The 19,946-nt window shown below is 32.2% G+C and overlaps 2 protein-coding genes and 1 pseudogene across 2 annotated transcripts; 2 read left to right on the plus strand and 1 right to left on the minus strand.

Annotated features, from left to right (window-relative positions):
* The first annotated feature begins 271 nt into the window (after positions 1 to 271).
* Positions 272 to 2,091, plus strand: LOC108458503 (UDP-glucose 4-epimerase 2-like). The gene has a single exon (XM_017757929.2). The coding sequence runs from the start codon at positions 308 to 310 to the stop codon at positions 947 to 949; it is 642 nt and encodes a 213-aa protein (XP_017613418.1). The 5' UTR covers positions 272 to 307; the 3' UTR covers positions 950 to 2,091.
* On the plus strand, positions 1,559 to 16,349 carry LOC128291768 (3-phosphoinositide-dependent protein kinase 2-like). The gene is made up of 12 exons (XM_053027060.1): positions 1,559 to 1,777; positions 1,866 to 1,931; positions 8,763 to 8,943; positions 9,098 to 9,150; positions 9,507 to 9,608; positions 9,711 to 9,819; positions 9,919 to 9,997; positions 10,285 to 10,450; positions 15,081 to 15,215; positions 15,298 to 15,428; positions 15,584 to 15,806; positions 15,900 to 16,349. The coding sequence occupies exons 1-12, from the start codon at positions 1,559 to 1,561 to the stop codon at positions 15,981 to 15,983; spliced, it is 1,548 nt and encodes a 515-aa protein (XP_052883020.1). The 3' UTR covers positions 15,984 to 16,349.
* Positions 15,146 to 19,273, minus strand: LOC108460390 (protein PSK SIMULATOR 2-like; annotated as a pseudogene).
* Positions 19,274 to 19,946: the final 673 nt, after the last annotated feature.

Raw genomic sequence — 19,946 nt, forward strand, 5'->3', positions numbered from 1 at the left:
ATAACAAAATATAATGTGATTTATAGTAGACAATCACCCAGGGAGCTACACCTGCAAACTGTTTCTCAAGGTTTGACTATATACATTTCTCTATCCAAAAGCACTATCTCCAATTGTGGCCCTCTGAAACTTCAACGTCTGCCAAAACAGTCAGCACAAAATCCTGTCCTAACATAATCTTTTTAAACCAAATACTGTGTATGTAACAGGTATTTTGACTAGTAACATATTCTATCATATCCTCACCGAATAAAGTTATAAAACCAAGCGTGATTCTCTTTTCAAGTCATTGAGACAAAAAGTGGCTATGGCAAATAACATTTTGGTGACTGGTGGTGCTGGTTTTATTGGAAGCCACACTGTGCTAGAGCTACTAGTGGGAGGCTACAATGCAGTGGTGGTGGACAATCTCAACAATTCCTCTGACGTTGCCATCACAAGAGTCAAAGATCTCGCCGGCCGGTACGGCAACAACCTTTACTTTCACCAGCTTGACCTTCGAGACAAACCTGCGCTGCAAAATGTATTTACGGAAAGAAAATTTGACGATGTCATACACTTTGCTGGACTGAAAGCCGTAGGTGAAAGCATGAAGAAACCATTGATGTATTACAGCAACAATATCGTTGGGGCAATCACGTTGTTGGAAGTAATGGAAGCCTATGGATGCAAAAATCTAGTATTTTCATCATCAGCTGCCGTCTACGGTTGGCCAAAGGAGGTTCCATGTAGAGAAGAGTTCCCTGTGTCTGCCATCAATCCTTATGGAAGAACCAAGCCTATAATTGAAGAGATTTGTAGGGACATACAACATGCAGACCCAGAGTGGAAGATCATATTGCTGAGATACTTTAACCCTGTTGGTGCACATCAAAGTGGCTATATCGGAGAACATCCCCGTGGAACTCCAAACAATCTGTTGAAGCATTGGCCTGCAATGCAACATTGAACCAGCAGCAGCTCATGAAGATTGGCAGCAATGAAGCAGAACCGAATGCAGCAGCTGTCCTAGGATCATTTTGTTATTTTGTTGCTATGTAACTTAGTTTAGTTACTTTGTAACTTGATATCTAAGTTGGTAGATTTTAGATTTAAAATTTGTTGATGTAATGGCTGGCCATACCAGCTTGCTTTTGCTTGTAGTTTAAGTTGATTTAGTTAGACTTAGTGGGAGTAGTTCAGTTATTAGGTAATGGTCATTTGACCTTGTAACTTTGTATTTATATTTTCATTCATGTTCAATGAAGTGTGATGGCTGATCTCTCATCCATTTTCAAGCTCAAGTTTTCTTAGTTTCTTTTGCTTGTTCTCAACACCACTTACCATCACCGGTAATCACCATCTCAACATCACTTACCATCACCGGTAATCACCTTCTTTCCATCATCGGTAATCACCTTCTATACCATTATCGGTAATTACCTTCCTTTGTTCCAACATTTGATATCAAGCGCCTAAATCTTTGAGGACCTCTGTTGTTGGTGTTCTTTTTTTTGTGGAAAGAAAGCTTGAGAAAGAAAGAAACTATTTTTTGTTGGTCTGTTTGTTTGCTGCAAAGATGAGCTTTACACCACCACCACCTGTGTTTGTTGGAGAAAACTACCACATTTGGGTAGTAAAGATGAAGACATACCTCCAAGCATATGATTTGTGGAGTGTAGTCGAGAATGATGCTGAACCACCTCCATTGAGGGCCAATCCAACCATTGCACAGATGAGGCAACACAGTGAAGAGTGTGCCAAGAAGCATAAAGCAATGGCCTGCTTGCAAAACGGTGTACATGATGTGATTTTCACTCGGATCATGACTTGTAGCACACCCAAGAAAGCATGGGAAAGGCTAAAGGAGGAGTTTATGGGGTCAGCAAAGACAAAGCAACAGCAACTTATCAACCTTAGGAGAGACTTTGAGACTTGGATCTTATTCAAAGGTTAGTCTTATATATCTTGGATTTTTTAGTTTGATGTGTAGTGTTAATTTGTGATGAATTATGCTTTTTTGAGGTAAATTTTAGCTACCATTACCAAACTATCTAGTCAGTGGTGAATTTAGAGGGGCTGGCATGAGCCCGGCCCTCTTAAAATATAAAATTGTTATTTAAGTATTTAATTTTTTTTTTAATTTTAAATTGGTAAAGGTAAAATTATATTTTGGCTTCCTAAAATTATAAAAATTCGATTTAATTCTTTAAAAATTATAAAGATATAGACTATAAAAAATTAAAATTTCATTCGACCCCCCTAAAAGATTGTTCTTGCTTCGCCCCTGTATCTAGTTTGTGATATAAGATGCTTAAATGGAATGAAATAAATTTGCATAGTTTCGTAAGGAGAGGGATTTATTAGAATAAATTTTATTTGATTGGTGTGTTTATTAAAAATATTAGAAAATTTCAAAATTTATGAGCATTTTAATATCATATTTTTTTTTGGTAAATTATCTTGATAGTCTCATAGTTTTTTTTTTTTTGGTAAATTATTTTGCTAGTCACTCTAAATAAGAGTTATTCCTCTTTTGATCACCTAAAAAAAATTAATCAAATTGGTTATTCTATCGTTAAATAGTAACGGAATGCTAACTATTCATTTCCTATTTTGGTCACTCTAAATTGAAGTCGTTTCTATTTTGGTCATTCTAAAATTAGGATAAACTATCTCATTAGTCACTCTAAATAGAAATCGTTACTATTTTGGTCATCTAAAAAATTACGTGGAAACGTACAATTAATCTTCCGTTACCATTTTAACAATTGAGTGGTCAATTTGATTAATTTTTTTTGGGTGACCAAATTAACGAAAAATAATTTTAGGGTGACCAAAATAGAAATATCCTTATTTAAAGTGACAAACAAGATAGTTTACCTTTTTCTTTTTCAAATTTCTAACTATATATGTGGTATTTCAAAATTTCTGGATATTTTATTTTATTGAGCACACATGGTCGTACTATAACATAAAAACTTAAAGGTTTACGGACTAAAAAGCCCTTAAACGATTATATCTTGTTTAAACAAGCTCTTATACTATTTTGTAGTTTAATAAACTCTTAACCTATAATTTTTATCCATGAAAACTATTGATTTTAATATTAAAGTACAAAATTAATTTGCATTGTATATTGATGTGAATTTGATGAGAATAGTTTATTAAATGAAAATAAAATAATATTTTTTAAAAGTAAAACAAAATAATATGTTAAAATTTCTTAAAAGTACTTATATACGTAACAAATAGACCCAGATCATGGGCCAGGTTGGGCCAATGAAAATTTTAGGTTCGTTTTCTAGGCCCGAGCCCGACTCTGATTGAAAAATAAGTTTAAAATTTTGTTCAAATCCAACCAAAAAAAAAACTAAACTCGAGCCTGACTTGTACTAAAAAAAATTTACATGATTTTTTTATATAATACATCAAATACACTAAAAAGATTAAAATAAATCTTTCTCAACAAATTAAAAATACATTAAAAAAATCTTTATACTCAAATAATACTAAGGTAGTTGCAACTTAGCAAGTAAATGTCTCTAAAATAATAAAATAAGAGTTATACAATATTCAAACAACAACAACAAATAGTAACAATATAATAGCAAAATGGTAGCAAAACAACATTAAAATGACAACAAAACAACAGTGAAAAAATTTTAGGCAAATTCAAGTTAAGCTTGGGCCAAAAAATCTTACCCGAGGCCTGACCTATTTAGAAAACGAACCTTATTTTTTGTCCAAGCCCATTTTTCGAGTCTATATTTTTATTCAAACTCTCCCACTTTTCGAGTGGACCTTCAAGTCTAAGCGGGTGGGCTGACCCATGATTAGGTCTAGTAAGAAACTTAATCACACTTTTGAAAATTTTGATTATCTCTTTATATTTTATGTTGATGTAAAAAATGCATGCATCCACAAGAAATTAATATAAGAGCCTGAATTCAAAATAATTTTACTTTAATATTAAAATAAAAAGGCTTTTATGGATAAAACTCATAGGTTATGAGCTTATTTAATTACAAAAAAGTTTAAGTAATTGTTTAAACAAAATGTAGTAATTTAAGGACTTTTTGATATATTAACTAAACTTAAACTTCAAAAACCATTTTATTTAATTTTAATATATAACTTTTAAAAATTATTTTATTAAAATGTAATCTAATGACATCATTATTGAAATTATCTTTTTATAATTATTTTTTAATTCGTAAAATTTTAATAACTTAATTTTTATTTAAAATAATTATTTAACTGAAAAAATAAAAATATTTAAAAATTTAAAATTATTCATCCAAACACCCTCTAAAATTTTGATGCAAACGAAAGAAAAATAAAATTTTGTTAAATAATAATATTTGATTATGCCTCTACTTATTAGAAGGGAATACTATTATGATATTTTGATACGTTATTTGCTTGGTAGGAAGGAAGAATGGAAAATCTTTCATTTCATGTTTGGTCGGGGAATGGAATAGTATTCTCCTATTATTCATTTAATGATAAATCATTTCTTTATTTGGTTGAATGTAATACTCATTCAATGGAATGACTATTATTTCCTTATTACTTGTTTTCCCGTAAAAATGATTCTTTGGTGATACTAAAGAATGGTTATTCCATGCAACCTTGAATAACAAAAAATTAATTTTCAGATTAGTCTTTTAAAACTTGGATTCAAAAATATAAAAATAAAATATTTTAATATAAAATAATTATATTAACAATGTTATTAAATTATATATTTTATTTTATTAAATTATATTTAATAATAAACCTATTAAAATTTAATAATAATAACAATAATCATCTATCTAAAAAATTGTGTTAAACTTTTTTCCTTATACTATTACAACATTATTCCATTAAACCAAACATAAAGATACTATTACGGTTTTATTACGTTCCATTTGACTAAGCAGCTGAATTACTAATTACAACTCTATTTCATTACAACAAACTAAATGTTGTCTTAGGGTCTAATCGAAAAATCATAACAACTTTGGATTATGGGCATTTTATATTGGTCCAAATTATAATAGCCATACCCAGCAAAGCAGTAATGGTTCAACTTGACATTCTTTCCCAACTGCTTTCCTTTTTAACTTATGATTATCTCTTTTGCCCTTTTTGTTAGTTTCTTTTTCCACCATCCCAGAATCTAAATTACTTATTGACAAAAAAAAAAAATTCTTGTTACTTTTGTTCCAAGTTCTGAGAATTTGAGCACTAAGAGTGATAAGGAATAATCCAAACATGACAAACTTACATGTTTATGTTTTGTGCTACTCCTTTACGAGCATCAAATGTAATGTTCTTAAGATAACAAAATTTGTATGGTGATGGTGATTGCTTGGTATATATGTTAGTTTGTGAAGAATATATATATATGTATATATATATATACACATAAATTTGGTATCAAAATTTGTATATTTGTATACATAAACTTTAATTTGAATGTAATTGTACACTTGAAACTTTTGTTTTGGTTCAATCATAAACATTTAAGTGATGGGCAAATATATTTATTTGTATATGCTACATGTAAATGCAAGATGTTGATATGTAACCTATAATTTTTATCTATGAAATCCCTTGATTTTAATTTTAAAGTACAAAAATTAATTTGCATTGTATATTGATGTGAATTTGATCAGAATAGTTTATTAAATAAAAATAAAAAAATATTTTTTAAAAGTAAAATAAAATAATATTTTATAATTTCTTAAAAGTACTTATATATGTAACAAATAGATCAGATCATGGGACAATTTGGGCCAATGCAAAATTTTAGGTTTGTTTTCTAGGCCCGAGCTCGACTCGCCTTAAAAATAAGTTTAAAATTTTGTTCAAGTCCCACCCAAATAAAAAAAAAACTAAACTTGACCCTAACTAGAGTGATCATGGGTTTGGCCTGCCCGACCAAGGCCCCTTAGAAAAATAGGAGGTTTGGGTAAAATATAGGCCCAAAAATGGGCTTGGGCAAAAAGAGGCCCGTTTAGAAAGCGGGCTGGGCCTCAGTAAGATTTTTGGCCGGGCCTGCCTACCAATTATATATTAATATATATTTTTTATTTTATTTTAATTATTTTAAATTTTAATATAACTATTTTTATTATATTATTAATTTGTGTATTGTTTTAAGAATTGTTTTAGTATTATTTTTATTTGTTTTAATATTTGTTTTTATGTTTTTAAATATATTTGATTTATTATATTTTAAATTTTTTATTTAATAAAATAAAAAATTTAATATGGGCGGGCGGGCCGGGCTCGGCTTAGTAATTTTATTTCGGGCGGGCTTGGGCAAAATTTTAGGCCCATATTTCGGCCCGGTCAGGCCAGGCCTAGTAGACGGGCCTAAAAATTTGTATGGGCCGGCCCGCCCGCCCATGATCACCTCTAAGCCTAACTTGTACTAAAAAAATTTATATTATTATTTTATATAATACATCAAATACACTAAAAAGATTAAAATAAATCTTTCTCAACAAATTGAAAATACATTAAAAAGTCTTTATACTCAAATAATATTAAGATTGTTGCAACTTAGCAAGTAAATGTCCCTAAAATAATAGCAAAATAAATAATAAAACAAAAGTTATACAATATTCAAACAGTAATAACAAATAGTAACAATATAATAGCAAAATGGTAGCAAAACAACATTAAAATGACAACAAAACAACAGTGAAAATTTTTTAGGCAAATTCGGGCTAAGCTCGGGCCAAAAAATCTTACTCGAGGCCCAGCCTATTTAGAAAACGAACTTTATTTTTTATTCAAGCCCTAAGCAAGTGGGCTGGCCCATGATTAGGTCTAGTAAGAAACTTAATCATACTTTTGAAAATTTTGATTATCTCTTTATATTTTTTATTAGGTCTATTATTTTTTATAATAACAAAATGCATGCATCGACAAGAAATTAAGAAAAGAGCTTGAATTCAAAATAATTTTACTTTAATATTAAAATAAAGGACTTTTATTGATAAAACTCATAGGTTATAAGCTTATTTAACTACAAAAATATTTTGTGATTGTTTAAACAAAATGTAGTAATTTAAGGCTTTTTTATATATTAGCTAAACTTAAACTTCAAAACCATTTTATTTAATTTTAATATATAAATTTTAAAAATTCTTTTATTAAAAATATTAATCTAATGATATCATTATTGAAATTATCTTTTTATAATTATTTTTTAATTCGTAAAATTTTAGTAACTTAATTTTTTCTAAAATAATTATTTAACTAAAAATTTAAAATTATTTATCCAAACACCCTCTAAAATTTTGGTGCAAAGGAAAGAAAAATAAAATTTGATTATGTCTCTACTTATTAGAAGGGGAATACTACTATGATATTTTGATAGGCTATTGCTTGGTAAGAAGGAAGAATGGAAAATCTATTACTCCATGTTTGGTTGGGGGAATGGAATAGTATTCCCCTCTTATTCATTGAATGATAAATCATTTCGTTATTTGGTTGAATGTAATACTCATTCAATGGAATGAACATTACTTCCTTATTATTTGTTGCCCGTAATAGTGATTCTTTGGTGATACCAAAGAATGGTTATTCCATGCAACCTTAAATAACAAAAAATTTTAATTTCCAGATTAGTCTTTTAAAACTTAGATTTAAAAATATAAAATAAAATATTTTAATATGATTTAATATAAAATAATTATATTAACAATGTTATTAAATTATATTTAATAATAATCCTATTAAAATTTAATAATAACAACAATAATTATTTACCTAAAAAATATATTAAAAGTACTCGGTCATTTTAACTTTTTTCCTTATACTATTACAATATTATTCCATTAAACCAAACATAAGAATACTATTACAGTTTTATTACATTCCATTTAACCAAACTGTTGAATTATTAATTACAACTCTATTCTATTACAATGAACCAAACGTAGTATTAGAGTCTAACAGGAGAATCATAACAACTTTGGATTATAGACATTTTATATTGGTCCAACTTATAATAGCCATACCCAGCAAAGCACTAATGGTTCAACTTGACATGCCTTACCAACTGCTTTCCTTTTTAAATTATGATCATCTCTTTTGCCCTTTTCGCTAGTTTCTTTTTCCACCATCCCAGAATCTAAATTACTTAATGACCAAAAAAAAAAAAATCTTGGTACTTTTGTTCCAAGTTCTGAGAATTTGAGAGTGAAGTAAACTTATTTCCTTTATTTGAGCACTACCATTGCATAAGAGTGATAAGGAATAATCCAAACATGACAAACTTATATGTTTATGTTTTGTGCTACTCCTTTACAAGCATCAAATGCAATTTATGTTCTTAAGATAACAAAATTTGTATGGTGATGGTGATTGCTTGGTATATTAGTTTGTGAAGAATATATATGTATATATATGCATAAACTTGGTATCAAAATTTGTATATTTGTATGTAATTGTACACTTGAAACTTTTGTTTTGGTTCAATCATAAACATTTAAGTGATGGGCAAATATATTTATTTGTATATGCTATATGTAAATGCAAAATGTTGATATGTAACAATGTTAAATGGCATGTGAAAATTAAATCAAGATCATAGTTTTATGCTTACTGGATCGAAATTCAATCATATTTTTATGTGAAAATTTATCCCGGATGATAATACTTTTCGAGATTTTATACTAAATACTTGTGGAATATTTACTTTGTATATGTTTGCTTTCCATGTTTACTCGTCATTTTTATTGGTATTGTTCTGAATATCATATTAATGTTGCTATCAGGTTGTGAAGGCAAAGAAGAAGGATACAGGAATAGTGTATGCTTTGAAGATCATGGACAAAAAGTTCATCACCATGGAAAATAGAACAGCTTATGTAAAATTGGAACGTATCGTGCTTGACCAACTGGACCATCCTGGTATTATGCGACTCTATTTTACATTTCAAGATAATTTCTCACTATGTAAGTATTCTTGGTTGTATCTTTAATTTGTATCATGTGCATACTTGTTTACTTAATTAGTTATTACACCAAATTTTCTTCCATTAGTTAACTCTTGTCACTTCATTCAGCTTTGATTTTTGCTTGACACTGTTTTCTTTGTTATATTCTGAAGACATGGCACTTGAACCCTGTGAAGGTGGAGAACTTTTTGACCAAATAAACAGAGTAAGTTACTCTTAGACGTGATCCTATCTAGTAATGGAAAATTCATGCATTGTGTTCACTTTTTTTCTTCTAGCATGTCATTGAGTTGGTTCCTCCTTGAATTATCGTGAATCTAGTGATTTTTTATTCCTATTTTCCTATCAAATTCATGACAATCTGGGATAGTCATGCATACTTCATCTTTGATAAAAAATTCTAATAAAAAATCACTTCTAGACCCTTTTTGCAATTCATCGAGTAATGTTGACAACCTTTTATAATAGTGAGTGCCAGAATTTCTTGAGTTGTGATTTAGCATTTGCTCCTATCTAAACTGGTTTATTTGTTGTTCAATAACAATCATATATTTTGTGTAGAAAGGTCGGTTATCGGAGGATGAAGCTCGGTTCTATGCTGCAGAGGTTGTAGATGCTCTTGAATATATACACAACATGGGATTGATGCATAGAGATATTAAGGTATTTTTCAAGCATGCATGTTTTGTTCCAGTGTTGTTATCAGTTCATGCATACTATGTTACATCAACATTGGTAAAGTTCTGAATCATTGTTGCATGGCAGCCGGAGAATTTGCTTCTTATTAAAGATGGGCATATCAAGATTGCTGACTTTGGCAGTGTAAAGCCCATGCAGGATAGCCGAATAACAGTCCTTCCTAATGCATCCTCGGGTAAAAAAAAAAAAAGAAGAGATGATTTTTTCACTCCCCCTAAAGAAAAAGGAAAAGAAAAAGTTTTAAGGCTAACATTGTTTGTAATACCCATTACAGATGACAAGGCCTGCACGTTTGTGGGGACAGCCACTTATGTTCCTCCTGAAGTCTTGAACTCTTCTCCAGCAACTTTTGGGTAACAGGCCTTCAATCTCATCATTAGTTTGTTTCATTATCTAGATTAAAATTGTCAAACTTGAAATGGATTGTCAAACTTGAAATGGAATCTTAAGCTTTTTGCAACTAATTTCTTGATTTTTTTTCTTTAATCCCCCTTTCCACCTTTAAAAAAAATCCTTATCACTTGGTTTTCCAGATAATGAAAGTATAGAATCTTGTAATTAGCTTGGTTATTTTCCTTGATCTTGTTCATCTATTCTTCCTAGGGTAATACAATTTTCTCTTTTGATCATATTCAAACAGAAATGACCTCTGGGCACTAGGCTGCACCTTGTACCAAATGCTTTCAGGGACTTCTCCCTTTAAAGATACAAGTGAATGGCTTATATTTCAAAGAATTATAGCCAGAGATATAAGATTGCCAGATTATTTTTCTGAAGAAGCCAGAGACCTCATTGAAAAGCTATTGGTAAGATTTACTTTTACGCATGTTGGAAATTCTTTATAGGAAATTGGAAAGAATACCATAGGATAAAATCTATTTGCGTGTTTCCTTAGAAGTAAAGATATTACTTCAAAAACAAGGGGAAAACCTTTGTCTTGCAGGAAACATGCAAGTTACCACATGGGAGATGAGGGGAAAAAAACATTCACAAAGTCTAAATAAGAACCAAGAAAAGTCAAAATAGTTGCAGGTAGGTGGGAGGAAACATAAGATTAGCTTCATAGCAAATCAATTAGCCACATGCCAGCAAATAATAGGCCCAAACACATCCATCAAATGCTTCGTTGCTCCAGAGTTAGGGAGATAAAAACTCGAGACTAAAACCGAATCTAGATACCTTGTTAACAATACTTTCCTTAAGGGTTTGGGACCGACCTAAAGAGTGACTCCCCCTGGTCAACAACTTTCACTCCAATTGGTGCCTATAACCCATATATTTAAAATCTTTGTAGTTTTGTCTTGACTTGTATGGAACCATGATTAAAACTCTTATCAGACATTTGTTTAGCATGGGTTTAAATTGGAATGACAAAACCCGAACCGTCCGATGGATTTTGAACTAGTTCACTTTGAATGGAGTGGATTTTTTTTTATTTGAAAACGGATTTGGCGCGAGGCAAATTTTTTCTTTTGGATAATAGGTATGAAGCAATTACAGTAATTGCTTACCTCGCCCCGATTCATCCCACTATATAAAATTACAATTGTATCATTGTATATAGAAAACTATTAAAAGGGTAATAATGTAATAACCTAATCTGGAAAAATAATATATTTTATGTTTTTTTTTAAAGAATTATATTTTGAATATTTCTTTGACTTTAAAAAGATTGAAAATATTAAAGATAAGTAGCAAAAATTTAATTGAAACGGGGCAGAGATGGATGTATCTAATATACATAGAAGTGGTAGTGATTTTCAATATTATACATCCATAATGGAGTAAGGCAGGTGGTAGAGTAGAGCATGCCAATTGTGAAGTGATAGTGGATTTAAGAATATTCTCTCCATTATCATCTCTAGTTTAAATCATGGTACCCTCATCGCCCTATTATTGTATCAAAAAACTCTTTGCAGTTTTTGAGTGTTCAAGAAATGTTTTTAGAACCAAATTGGTGTTTGAATTGATCAAACTATTGGTTCCCGATCTAATTGGTTTAAAGCAAATAAATTGTTGAAAAAAATAAAAAAAAAACAAAATAATAATTAATTCAATTATTGGTTTAAGTGGTCCGGGTCAACTAATTTTACACCTCCCACCATCTAGTGTCACGGGCCAGAGTTCAAAGCCCGTGACCATCGAACCAAATGTATCCGATGGAGGTCTATTACTTAGATGGGGATCATTTGGCCCACGAGAGCTGGCCCGATTCAAGGAACTGTTGGAGAAGCCTGTCAAATTGAAGCCTAGTTGGCTCGATAGCGAAGATATGGCAACTTAGGCAACTATGGTAACTAATCTTAAAGATAGAGGGAATCATATCTTGTAAGATTAGATAGGATTTGATATGGCAATATCTTGTAAATCCCTTAAATTAGGGGATATGGTTAATCTCGTCCGTCAATGTAATTGTATCTTGACCATCGGTTTTGGGGGAGCTCAAGTATAAATAGAGAGCCTCTCCCTCATTTGTACTCACTCCATTCATTGTTTCATTATTCTTTGTGAATAAAAGAATAGAGAGCATTTACTCAAACACTTTGCGAGCGTCCTTTTCTGTTGTTCTTTATAAGCTTCTTTTGGCATAAGTTTGCTTCCGCTGTATGAGTTGGTGCATTAGAGGAGTTCTTAAGGAATCCTCATTCGAGAAAAGGCTGACTTAGGCGAGTTTGGACGAGTAAATCGCCTAAGGCCGCACGGATTGTGAGACGAAAGGTTTAGCCCTGTGACAAGAACCTCGCTGATTCTCAGTCCAATTATCTAAAACCCCCCTGATTCTTGGTAAGAATTAATAGGTTCGATTCATACAACACTTAGCTCAAGAAACTTGGCTAAAAGATAACAAATTAGATTGACCAAATGTATATTAGTTACAGAGCTGCAAAATTCAGTAATTTTCATTTTCATCATAAATGTCCAAAAACAACACTTAATAGAAGAACTAAAAAGATCTACAAAAAGTCTTAAGCAAACAAGTTTATGGTGAATAGTAGAAACCAAATACAACATGCGTAAAAGTAAATCTTACCAATAGCTTTTCAATGGATCATCCTTCCAGCATAGGATAAAATCTTTCTCTCAATTCATGCTATTCCAGCCGTTTTCTCTTACTTATGCTTGCCAACTCGAGAGTCGAGACTGGCTTTTCTTATTGTTTCTTTCAACGTCTTGATCTTGGCTTCCTACTCCAATATTTTGTTGCGAGTGTTGGTCAAAATTTCCCTCAGCCAGGAGAGTTCAAAACCTGTAAACTTCCATCCTTCACCTTCAACAGCATATCCTCAATCTCCTTTAGCCCAAGCTCAGAGAGGTTACTCGCTAAACAGCATTTTCCGAAGCCATCCACATTTTGCCGACAATTTTCAAATCAAGCATCCGGAGATTCAAAGCCACATTCTGAATATGGTAGCTGACGTTTATCAGAAATTAGAGAGTAACCTCTCTGAGCTTGGGCTAAAGGAGATTGAGGATATGCTGTTGAAGGTGAAGGATGGAGAGTTCATAGGTTTTAAACTCTCCTGGCTAAGGGAATTTTAACCAACACTCGCAACAAAATATTCGAGCAGGAAGCCAAGATCAAGACGTTGAAAGAAACAATAAGAAAAGCCAGTCTCGACTCTCGAGTTGGCAAGCATAAGTAAGAGAAAACGGCTGGAATAGCATGAATTGAGAGAAAGATTTTATCCTATGCTGGAAGGATGATCCATTGAAAAGCTATTGGTAAGATTTACTTTTACGCATGTTGTATTTGGTTTCTACTATTCACCATAAACTTGTTTGCTTAAGACTTTTTGTAGATCTTTTTAGTTCTTCTGTTAAGTGTTGTTTCTGGACATTTACGATGAAAATGAAAATTACTGAATTTTGCAGCTCTGTAACTAACATACATTTGGTCAATATAATTTGTTATTTTTTAGCCAAGTTTCTTGAGCTAAGTGTTGTATGAATCGAACCTATTGATTCTTACCAAGAATCAGGGGGGATTCTAGATAATTGGACCGAGAATCAGCGAGGTTCTAGATGGTGGGAGGTGTAAAATTAGTTGACCCGGACCACTTAAACCAATAATTGAATTAATTATTATTTTGTTCTTTTTTTTATTTTTTTCAATAATTTATTTACTTTAAACCAATTAAATCGGGAACCAATAGTTTGATCAATTCAAACACCAATTCAGTTCTAAAAACATTTCTTGAACACTCAAAAACTGCAAAGAATTTTTTGATACAATAATAGGGCGATGAGGGTACCATGATTTAAACTAGAGATGATAATGGAGCGAATATTGTTAAATCCACTATCACTTCACAATTGGCATGCTCTACTCTACCACCTGCCTCACTCCATTATGGATGTATAATATTGAAAATCACTATCACTTCTATGTATATTAGATACATCCATCTCCACCCCGTTTCAATTAAATTTTTGCTACTTATCTTTAATATTTTCAATCTTTTTAAAGTCAAAAAAATATTCAAAATATAATTCTTAAAAAAAAAACATAAAATATATTATTTTTTCCAGATTAGGTTATTACATTATTACCCTTTTAATAGTTTTATATATACAATGATACAATTGTAATTTTATATAGTGGGATGAATCGGGGCGAGGTAAGCAATTACTGTAATTGCTTCATACCTATTATCCAAAAGAAAAAATTTACCCCGCACCAAATCCGTTTTCAAATAAAAAAAATCCACTCCACTCAAAGTGAACTAGTTCAAAATCCATCGGACGGTTCGGGTTTTGTCATTCCAATTTAAACCCATGCTAAACAAATGTCTGATAAGAGTTTTAATCACGGTTTCATACAAAGATTTTAAATATATGGGTTATAGGCACCAATTGGAGTGAAAGTTGTTGACCCCGGGGGGGTCACTCTTTAGGTCGGTCCCAAACCCTTAAGGGAAGTATTGTTAACAAGGTATTTAGGTTCGATTTTAGTCTCGATTTTTTATCTCCCTAACTCTGGAGCAACGAAGCATTTGATGGATGTGTTTGGGCCTATTATTTGCTGGCATGTGGCTAATTGATTTGCTATGAAGCTAATCTTATGTTTCCTCCCACCTCTTGGTTCTTATTTAGACTTTGTGAATGTTTTTTTCCCCTCATCTCCCATGTGGTAACTTGCATGTTTCCTGCAAACAAAGGTTTTCCCCTTGTTTTTGAAGTAATATCTTTACTTCTAAGGAAACTCGCAAATATATTTTATCCTATGGTATTCTTTCCAATTTCCTATAAAGAATTTTAGTTCATAGAACTTGAAAGTTACTTTGCTTATTCAATTTTTGAAGAATAATATAAGAACTAAGTTTATATAGGAAATGATATTCTTAAGGTGGAGAGGAGATGGTCAATCCTAATTAAGAATTGTGAGTTTGAATATGGATCCTTCACTTTGTCACTTTGTATGCAACTGTGGTGCAGGATCTAGATCCCAGTAGACGACCAGGTGCTGGACCTGATGGTTATGCCGCACTGAAAACGCATCCTTTCTTTAGGAGAATTGAGTGGAGTAATTTAAGAACACAAACTCCTCCTGAACTTGTTTTAGAGACAGGGGTAAGATGTCACAAGCACAAGCTTTCACTCATTATATATGGAGTTTTGCATTAGAGTTGTAAAATAGTATTACTATTTTCAGGGTGGATCAAGTGAAGGTGATGATCGTAGTGATTCATCAGCGAATCCTACGCCCACTGGAAATGGCTCAGCCAGACAGAATGATGGCAGTATAACTAGACTTACCTCAATTGAATCCTTCGATTCAAGATGGTATTTCTCAATCTCTCTTGTTTGCATCAACATCACTTTTGCTTGCAGTAAGCTTGTCCATTATTGTATCTGCAGTGAACCATTCATTTGCTAGGATACATTAGTTTTGCATGCAAATTTTCGTAATCTAATATGTATTTGCATGATGTAAACAGGCAACAGTTTTTGGAACCAGGAGAATCTGTTCTTTTGATCTCAATGGTAAAAAAGGTACAAAAGTTAACAAGCAAGAAGGTTCAGCTTATCCTTACCAACAAGCCAAAATTGATATATGTTGATCCTGCAAAATTAGTGGTGAAAGCAAACATTATTTGGTCCGACAATTCTGATGACCTCAGCATCCAAGTCTCAAGTCCATCACACTTCAAGCTTTGCACAGTAAGACTCTTAGCTTCTCCTAATAGGCTGGACATCAATCCTCTCAACTCCATTTAAACTTGCTCTTTCTGATCTATATATTTGGTGTTGTAGCCAAAAAAGGTATTTTGGTTTGAGGATGCAAAACAAAGAGCATCCCAGTGGAAAATTGCAATAGAGGGCCTTCAAAGCCGGTGAAGTGAGCTGTCTCCCGGTGCAGGCTTCTGCTGCTTCATATTAAGCTTTCACCCCCACTTGTTTCAATTCTTGCATCCAATGAATGAACAATCTGAAATGCAGTTTTAAGAGAGGGGAAAAATAATGCAGTTTTAAGAGAGGGGAAAAATAAGGGTGAAGGTTTTTTTAATTACTTGTTTATGTATTCAAACTTATAAATAGATTCAATAAGGGAAAAAATATTTCATTAATTAGTTATATCATATAGTCTAGCATAAAACTTATAAATAGATTCATTCTTATGAAAAATGATTATATGAAACTATTATTCCACCTCATTCATATCGCTTTCCAATAGGAACATAATAAATTAAATTTTTCCGATAAGAATAACATGAAATTACAATTTCATACAATTCTTTCTCCATTCTTATAACTTCTTCCCCTTATCTATAGTTTCTTTCCCTAATTATAAGCTCAAAGATGTACCGGTTACTTTAGATGAGTGGCTTTGATTCTAATTGAAAAACAATGTCCAGTGAATAATAGGTGAACACACTCTAAAGTGAATAACAATTTCTTGCAATGAACATATTTGCTCACTGAATTTAACACATTCCCATGAAGGACATCGTCTATAAATAGACTTAAATTCGAGCTCTTAAGCTTAGAGTCACCTCATGCAAAGTGAGGTAAAATGCTACTCAATATATTTTAATTTAAACCAAGTATCACTATCTCTATCTGCCTTCAAGGGTCATACTTATTGGTATAAAAAAATTTATATTTTTAAAAAATATTAATTACTATAAGAAATTGTAAGTACAATTAAAAAATTTATAAACGAGTAACCAAAATTAAAATTAAATAACCAAAAGGTATCCACAACATATAAATCTATGAACAAACCTATATGGTCAACAAAACCAATTGAAAAAGCTATCACTAAAATAATATACACATTATATGGATAACAGCTTAACTTGAAAAGATATTTCATGGAAGATAATAAAGCAACAAGCTTCAAACCTTGGAAAAGATGACAAGCACTTCACCCAGGAATATATATAAATGATTTTAAAGCTCAAACTATACCTCTGACTCACAAAGAATGCTTTATGATGTCTTTCACAGTATGTTGGATAATTCTTTCATCTTAGATCGACGTTGGCAAATAGAATGGAGATGACCCCATTGCCTGCCGAAAATGGAAACTTGCCAACATTCAATCAGATTCCATTCATCTATTGACATACTGCAATAGTGGTCCACTTATTTCTATAGATACAAACATTCATCAAAGTTTCAGGCGGAGCATCCAACAACCTGCACTGAGATCTAAACACCGGCGAACTAGTTTGAACAGCATTTCCTTCAGGAGGATTAAGATTTCCAGCTTTGATTCCACTAAGAATTCCTGAATGAATAGCATCATCTGCATCTATAATGCTGCCTTTGAAAGGTCCCACTTGAGTCAATCTATAGCTTTTCAATTGTGGTTTTTTTCCATTAGCAGGGGAAGGGCGGTTGTTAGTCTGCCAAATCTTCTTGCTGATTTTATCCATGCCCAAAAGTTGCCCTGACTTCGCTGTAGACCTCTCAAGTGGACCTGAATGGAAGTTGAAATTTCCATTCTTTCGAGCAATAGAACCTGATTTTGTAGTTGAGCCACCAAGAGGCCCAGAATGGAAATAATTTGTTTTATTTGGTTTTGAAATCGGGCCTGATTTTGTGCTAAACGTTCCAAAGGGACAAGAAGAAAACCTGGTAAGGCTAGTATTATCAGTGCGATGAACAGAAGATTGCATCAAGGTGGAAACTGATTGGCTGCTATTTATAGAAGCTGCCCTCAAATCTCCATCATCTACATTTCGTTCAATTCCAAAGACATGTTTGATCCTAACAAAAACTGTGAATATTGATCTTGTTATAAGTCGAATTGTATAATCATAAGTCCTACTCCAAAGAGACATCTCCCGAAGATTCTTCACTTCATGCTGCTTCCACATAACCTCCTTCTGAAATTCAAGCAAATTCTCTGGCTCCACATCACTGGCTTTCATCCTCCTTAGAGTTTGCTCAAGATCCAGGAGCATTTCCATCTCTTGATACAAAGTTGCATTCACTGAAATGTACCGTTCCATCTTCTTCACTTTCTTGTCCATCTTCTTTAAGGAAAATATCCAACAATAAGGGTCAGCCCCAATCTGGATTAACTCAGTGAAAGCAAGTTCAAAACTCTTCAAACCCGGATCACTACATTTCTTTGCAAGCCTAGCCATGGACTTCGCCACATGTGTAACAGTTTCAATCATTTCTGCACATATCAAGTGTCCAATGTAACCTTCATCTTCAGATACCAGCTTTTTAAACCCCCACACAAGTCATGATCTCCTCTCTCAGCCTACTAACCTGCTTATCACTTAGACACCGCCATAGATGGACAAGCTTAGACATCAAGCTTGCAACTTCAAATGCTAAAACTCCATTTTCAACTCTCTCAGAACCTCCCTCATGCCTCCGCGGAATTTTCCAAAAACTAGGAAACCAAGACTCTGCTACCATCTTTTTATACCAAAATGTCTACATAAAAACACAAAATTGAAGACAGAATAGAAAAAAGGAAAAAAGAGCAAGCCAAAAGATAAGCATCTCCATTAGATTTTAAAAGTCTAAAACAAGCTAAAGATTAACCATTCAAACTAAACCAACAAAGGGAAAAAAAACTATATAATTTTAAAAATAATCCATCACTAGATATCATCTTTAAAAAGTAACAAATTTATCTAAATTGATTTTCCTTTAAATTTTTTCCTTTTTTTCTTCTTTTTAAGATTATAAACTCGATAGAATTATCCGATTACCATTTGCAGTGAAACACTCAATTAAGGTATAAGGTGAAAATGCCACAAACAGAGGCTTATCACGATTATCCACTTAACAAAAACTAATAAATTCAAAATCATCCATACTAAACGTAGAAAGAAAAAACAACTATTGAATCCAAACAGGATTCCAAACAGAATAAAACCCAAAACCCAGAAAGAAAAACCAACAAAAAGTAAAGCAAACAACCATTAGAAAAAGAAAACTTACTGATCACACGAAATGGCAAAAGGACTCACAGTTCCAAAAGCTGAAAAGGAAGCAAAATAAATGGGAAAAGAAAGGAAATAGAGAAGATAGAGAGGAGAAGAAGTAGCTGGGAAGATGCAGTGAAGACTAGAGGAGCCACATGGGGGTTAATGAACGTATATGCTTCCCTTCAAGTAGTTTTCCTAAAACAAATATAGTATTGGAAAAACCAAGCCAACATTAAAGTTTTATAAAGGTTAAACTCAATAAGAGGCAGATCTCCCTAGAGCTGATCATGGCCCGGGCGGTCCGGCCCGGCCCAAAAGCCTGTCCAAAAAATAAGAGGTTTTGAGTAAAAATATAGGTCCGAAAAATAGACTTGGGTGAAAAAAACGATGCCCGTTTAGAAAACGGGCTGGGCCTCAGGTAAGAGTTTTTAGCGGCCCTACCAAACCCTAATTATATATTAATATATATATTTTTATTTTAAAATTATTTTAAATTTTAATATAACTATTTTTTATTATATTGTTAATTTGTGTATTGTTTTAAGAATTGTTTTAGTATTATTTTTATTTGTTTTAATATTTATTTTTATGTTTTTAAATATATTTGATTTATTATAATTTTAAATTTTTTATTTAATAAAATAAGAAAAAAATTAATATGGGCAGGCAGGCGAGCTCGGGCTTAGTAATTTATTTCGGGACGGGCTTGGATAAAATTTTAGGCCCATATTTCGGGTCGGGCCGGGCCCAGGCCTAGTAGACGGGCCTAAAATTTTATCTTGCCCCGGCCCATAATCACCTCTAGATCTCCCTATACTATGATTTAAAAGGAAATTTCTTTTTGTGTATTTAGTCCCATTATTATTATTGTATCATTTCTAGTCCTTCTACCTTTCCAAAT

The sequence above is a fragment of the Gossypium arboreum genome, chromosome 4, assembly GCF_025698485.1.
Source record: "Gossypium arboreum isolate Shixiya-1 chromosome 4, ASM2569848v2, whole genome shotgun sequence".
NCBI classification, from domain to species: Eukaryota; Viridiplantae; Streptophyta; class Magnoliopsida; order Malvales; family Malvaceae; genus Gossypium; species Gossypium arboreum.

Excerpts from the sequence above, each read along its gene's own strand:
- LOC108458503 (XM_017757929.2), top strand. The coding sequence starts at position 308 with ATGGCAAATAACATTTTGGTGACTGGTGGTGCTGGTTTTATTGGAAGC.
- LOC128291768 (XM_053027060.1), top strand. The coding sequence starts at position 1,559 with ATGAGCTTTACACCACCACCACCTGTGTTTGTTGGAGAAAACTACCAC. Across the intron at positions 1,778-1,865 it reads TGGCCTGCTTGCAAAACGGT|CAAAGACAAAGCAACAGCAA; the intron begins GTACATGATGTG and ends TTATGGGGTCAG. Across the intron at positions 15,216-15,297 it reads AACTTGTTTTAGAGACAGGG|GGTGGATCAAGTGAAGGTGA; the intron begins GTAAGATGTCAC and ends TACTATTTTCAG.